Source organism: Hipposideros armiger, unplaced genomic scaffold (genome assembly GCF_001890085.2).
Source record: "Hipposideros armiger isolate ML-2016 unplaced genomic scaffold, ASM189008v1 scaffold_551, whole genome shotgun sequence".
NCBI classification, from domain to species: domain Eukaryota; kingdom Metazoa; phylum Chordata; class Mammalia; order Chiroptera; family Hipposideridae; genus Hipposideros; species Hipposideros armiger.
Genome location: NW_017731901.1, coordinates 460710 through 466626, shown reverse-complemented (window position 1 = coordinate 466626; position 5917 = coordinate 460710). Strand labels below are relative to the sequence as shown.

Genomic DNA, 5917 nt, shown 5'->3' with positions numbered 1-5917 from the left:
GCCACTAATTTGTGTGTGATAGCTGCTCCCTTTAAGCCCCACAAAACTAGATGAGGCACCCTTCCTTGGTGCTTTCTATCAGTGGACTTAATACAGTGTTTAGCTCTAGGGGTAAATGTGGTAGGCTTTGGGGGTGGCCAGAGCTTCTTATGTGTTATCTGCCTGTAGCTGATAAGAACATAAGGGATGACTCTCACATCTCCACATTTGCTGTGGGGGTGAGGTAGAGGATTCTGTAGGTCCTGGTAATAGAATGGATAGGAAGAGCATTGAACTCCTTGGTGCAATGAAGTAAGAAATTGTGAAAGGTCCTGGAGGTAGGAAGAAACCTGATACCACATGACTTATACCATGGGCTAGCATGTGAGGCAGCCCTCTGGACTTACCACACTGGCTGAAGGAGTGTCAAAATGCTAATTCTGACCCACCCTCTGAACACACACACACACACACACACACACACACACACACACACACACTCACTTTCAAAACAATTTGCACATCCTAAAGAATTGTACTTCCTGAGAGAAATGCCAGGTTACCTCTCAGAGATGCCCCAGGTCAAATCTTCTCTGTGGTTCACCCAACAGGCTCTGCTTTTCTGAAGCCTTTTATTTTTCATTATTCCAGGATTATCATCATTATTAATCATTTTGTTCTCATTAAAATCAGCCATAACTCCCATCCTTTGAGATTCTAGCCCCTGCTCACCTCTTCTCCATCTCATTTCTTTTTCTCCACTTTCCCCTTGACATAACCTTAATAGTTCAATGTACTTTTCCCTTAATGTTCATGCAGCCTTTAGTGCTTCCATATTTACCCTTTTCCCCACCTGCAATATTATTTTCAGACCTCATGTTGCCATCTCACCAGGAATTTTCTGACAGTTACACCTTTTCAATTTCTCTAGGGCCTCATCATGTCCTTTTTCCTGCAACCACCCCCCTTTCCCCTGCCCTCCTGTCAAGCTGACTTAAGTGTACTATTTCCATAGCACCTTATGATGTTTCTTTCCCTTTGCCAATGCCTCCTCCCCAAAGCTGAGTTAAGTATCCAAAAAGTACCTAATATAAAATATTTTCATAGTATGCTCTGATGCCTCTTTCAAATCCCCCTAAGCTTATTTAAGCATCTCTTGGATTTTCATAGCACCCTGTGATGTCCTCTTTGCTGTCCCACCCCCAAGACAGGTCACATTACCTTTCCCACATTTTCATGGCACCTCATGCTCACTCCCTATGATAGCATTAACTACACTGCCAGTTTATATATTTGTCTCTCCCATGAAATCTAGAATCTTCTTTAGAACTGAGGTCTGTGTGCTAAGGAGTATCCCCAGAACCTAGACTGGTGCTTCACACATAACCAGTGGTCAAGAAACGAACAAGGTGTCCTTGTCATTATGCTTTTATTTTTTTTATATATTCTGCAGTAACTAAGCAAAATCATGATAGTTGTCAGACTTCTTTACACAACAGCAGACACAAAGGTTTTCAGAAAGGTCAGACATATATGAATCCCTCCATCCTTCGTTCACATTTTACTGGTTATTTCAAAGTTTCAAAGAACAGCCTATTTCAATGATATAAAATATGTACCAGATCACGGAATATGATGGAAAGACTTCATTATATAACGTTAGGAAAACTGTTACACTAAATCTCAGTGACAGAAAAAAAAATATTTTTTCTCCAATCATATTTTAAACATATTGTGACCTTAATCAACATTGTATTAAAACGAATAAAATTTTACAATATCCAAAGCAGATGCTCTATTTCGCAGTTCAACTATCAGCACTGATCACAAATACCAAATACAGTGCACCACCCTTCCCCATAATATTCAATTCAGAACCCAAGTGATATACTCCTTGGGATACCTGTGAAGCTCTTTCCAACCCCCCACCCAAGGGTCTGCGCCAGATTTCCCTAAGGAGCGGAGTAACTCCTACCACCTGAATTGAGAATAGCCTCAACTTCTGCATCATCATCTGAATCCCAATCATAATTACATGGCCAGTCCTTGGAGCATCGGTTACGCACCCTTGCCACAAAATGCATGACTTTCAGCTTGCTCGATTCCACGTGTGCTCGAGGTCCCCAGAAGAACTCGTACTCTACGGGACTGCTACGGGGCACTGGCTTATAAATCAGGTACCCTCTGCGCACGAATTCTTCTGTGACGACCTTCTTTGGGTCTCCAAAGATGCTGTGCTGCCGGCCCGGCTGCATTCCCAACTTCCCCAGCACTTTCCAGACCAGGGCCTCCTTGGCGCTGTTGCCCATGATGAAGATGAGGGCTAATATGGACATCAGGAGACTTTTCTTCGTGCCTTGAAAACTGCTCCGGGCTACCAAGGGCTTTTGCGCTTGAGCAGTATTGGAGGATTCCTCAGGGGTGGTAGAAGCCTCCTCAGGAGTTTTCGGGTCTTCCTCTGGGCCGCTCAGGTCGTCCTCGGGGGTGCTGGGGACCACGGAAGCGGCCATCGGGGTCTCGGAGGCTTCTGAGGCCTGGATCTTACGATTGTTGCGGTTTTCTTCTGCGGCCCTTGCGTTACGGCGGCGCCTACTCTTTCGTCCCCGTGGCATGTCTCTTGCTAGTGGCGCTGAGCCTACAGCAATCCTAGGGAAGGATGCCTGTAACCTCTGCAGAAAGCAACTATCTGTACCTAAGAAGGGGCTGCCGCTGAAACCACCAACGTCAAATCTTTGTAGCAACAAGCCAGACGTTGTCAGAAAGAGCGCTCCCTCCCACGCAAACCGACTTGCGTGAGCAACCGCCGCCTACAATCGCCCCAGCTGCAAGCGCGCAAGAATGCCGTGCAGAATTGGCTCCGCCTCTCCTGCCACGCACTCGCCTAACTAAAAAGGAAGTGGACAGTTCCCCCACTCAGACTTCCGCTGTTAGATAGGAAAAGAGGCTGGCCACTGCAGGGGTGGGACTAGAGCAGAAATGACGGCTAGGGATTGGCAAAGTCGGGGATATGCAGAGGAGAAATGCTTAGGGTTTCTGTGTTTTTCAGTCTAGTACAAGATTGGTTCGCGGGTCTTGAGAAGGAGTGTGTCTCTTCTCCATTCCCACGGAAGTCTCTCTGTCTCTCTCTGTCTCTGTTTCTCTGTCTCTGTCTCTGTCTCTCTCTCTCTCTCTGTCAGTGAGGGGAGTGTATTCTTGAAAGGAATCATGTAGTCCCAGCTCTCCTTTGTGTCTTGGTTTACACAGCGCATTCATTCTCTCGCCCTGTTTTCAGAACGAATTTACTTGTATACTAATTAATTCGTGGGCTCATCTAGGACCCAGATAAGATGGGTACGGCTGAAGTGCTGGGCAATAAGAGGAGATGGGACTGCAAAAGCAAACAGTGTGCAAGAGGTGAAGAGCCTTTAAAATGTTATATATTCATGGGATTATTAAACAGGGCACTGACTGAACCTGATTTGCATTTGTAGAGTCTTACAGAGGAGTAGGCTATTGTCTGGCAGGTCACTTAGGAAGCAATTAGAATAAAAAGCGAGAGGGAGTGAACCGAGGCTTAAGGTGGTTGCCATGGGGATGGAGAGGCAGAAAGACATTTTAAGGGTGATGATTGACACGCTTTAGGGACTAATTGGGTGGAAGTGGGGAATGGGGAGAGGGTGGTGGAGTGCAGGTTGGCTCTGAGGTTTCCAGGCTCCAGCCTACCTGAATACCTGATTTATTTTGCTTCTTTCTTTCATTTGGTAATCCGAATGTAATTCAGAGCATACTCTGAACTTTATGCGCTCCAGGTCTTTGCTCACTGTTTCCTCTGCCTGAATTGCCTTTCCTCTCATCTTCAACTATGTAAATTCCATCTTCCTGCTCATCATAGTCCTCGTCCTCCCTGAAGCTTGTCTTGGTCTGCCCCAAAGGGTAATGAGTCAATATTTGCTCCTCCCCGAGGGCAGGGGAGGGGGGGGAAGAGGAGTATTTCAAGCAAGCACTTTATATCTTTCTTATGTCATTACAAAGATACTATTTTGCACAAGCCACTTCACCTCTCTGAGCCTCGGTTTCCTCATCTATAAAGTGGGATTAATTAAAATACCAGCCTAATGGAGTTGTGAGAATTTAATAAGTGAAAAGTGCTTATTACACGGGAAGCATAGCCTTTGCCACTCCAGGTGTTTCAGCAATGTGTGAGAGTGGCATTTAATAAATGCATGTTGAAGGACTACATGATGGAAATGACTTTGCACGTGTTTTTGCCTGAACTTTTTAAAAGCAAGTTATACTTATTACCAATTTGTCTGGAAAAGGTTAAATGCTTGCTTGTTAGGACCTCAGACTAATAATCCCACTGAGGGAAGGAGCCCTGTCTAGGCCCTATATGTCTCCCAGCCCTTGGTAGAGTTTGTAAAGTAGGATATGGCTATGCCTGGTGAATAAGTTCTGGTGTGGAACAGTGTGTCCTGTTCAGAAAACAGAATTGCCAGCCGAATTGCGCCCAATCATCTGTACATGTGTAGAAAGGGGATGCCTGGTATTGAGGAATGTACATTAAACTCAGACCTGGGAGCATGTGTTCTGGCCCAGCCACTGTAATTTACAAGCTCTTTGACCTTGATGAGTTTACCAAACATTATGTCCTGTGATTTGTACTCTGAACAAACAGAAATGGCTAATCTCTCCTTGTCTGACAGGCTCATTGTGAGGCTCGCTGGAAATCCAACAACACATACCAGTGACTCTGGGTTAGAGCAGGTTCTTTGGAGTTTGGCTGCTTTTTTCGTTTGATTTTTGTTTTGTATTTGCTGTTTGTGAATCTGTGTGCCTAGAGGACTGAAAACTTACCTATATGCTTTCAAATAGATTCTCTATTCTGATGGGATTTTATGAGAATGCAATGCAGCAAACTAATTCTCTTCTCAAACAGTCACTTTTCTAACTGATTTTTTTTTTTTTTATATCCAGAGCCTACCAAGTCCTCCTATTGGGGAAGTCTAGCCATAATCCAATCTGGGGCAGTGTATGCTTATTGCTGCAATGCCTTCTGCCCACCAACTGGCTGGCTTAGGACGAGGTACCATTTCTGTGTCCATACACATTATATAGGATTTTTTGGGGGAGCGGATTTATTTTTATATGCATGTTTCAAATTAATTTATTTTCCAATTATAGATGATATACAATATTATATTAGTTTCAAGTATACAACATAGTGAGTAGACATTTATATACCTTTTGATGTGATCAGTGATAAGTCTGACACCAGTTATTACAATATTATTAAATATATTCCCTATGCTGCACTTTATATCCGCATGACTATTTTGTTTAAAAAACACATTTATTTATTTATTTTTAAGATTTTTTTTTTAATTGGGGAATTGGGGGATGGGAACAGTGCTGGGGAATTGGGGGAAGAGGAACAGACAAGCTGCTGTCGTTTTGTTCTTCAGTCTAGTTGTGGAGGATATTGCTTCACTGGCCCAAGTTGGCACCATCATTGCATTCTTCCCGGGCGAGGCAGATCAGTCGCCAGCTTCTGGATGGCCGCTCACGGTGGCTGCTGGCTACACACAGCCCATGGCAACGCACTGCAGCAGGGGCTGCAGCCTATGCCATCACCAGCGACTCATGGCAGCCCTGCTCCAAGTTGAGCTGTTGTTCAGCATCTTAGCTGTAGAGGGCAGTGTCACTGGCCCTCATATGCGGGATCTGAACCTGGGCCTTTTGGCATCCCAAGCCAGCTCTTAACCAATGCACTCGGCCGGCCCCCCATGACTATTTTTATAACTGGCAATTTACACTTCTTAATCCCTTTCACCCTTTCTCACCTGATGTTTATCTAAGTTGGTAAATGTAGCTCTAGCTCATTTTAATTTTTGTATATGATTTCTTTTAGTATTCACAATTTACCTTTCCTTCTGATGATCTGGACTTCTGTAGTTTCCAT

At 44.4% G+C, this 5917-nt stretch overlaps 1 protein-coding gene across 1 annotated transcript; it reads right to left on the bottom strand.

Annotated features, from left to right (window-relative positions):
• Window positions 1-1391: 1391 nt before the first annotated feature.
• Window positions 1392-2845, bottom strand: MAGEH1 (MAGE family member H1). The gene has a single exon (XM_019669241.1). The coding sequence runs from the start codon at window positions 2589-2591 to the stop codon at window positions 1932-1934; it is 660 nt and encodes a 219-aa protein (XP_019524786.1). The 5' UTR covers window positions 2592-2845; the 3' UTR covers window positions 1392-1931.
• Window positions 2846-5917: the final 3072 nt, after the last annotated feature.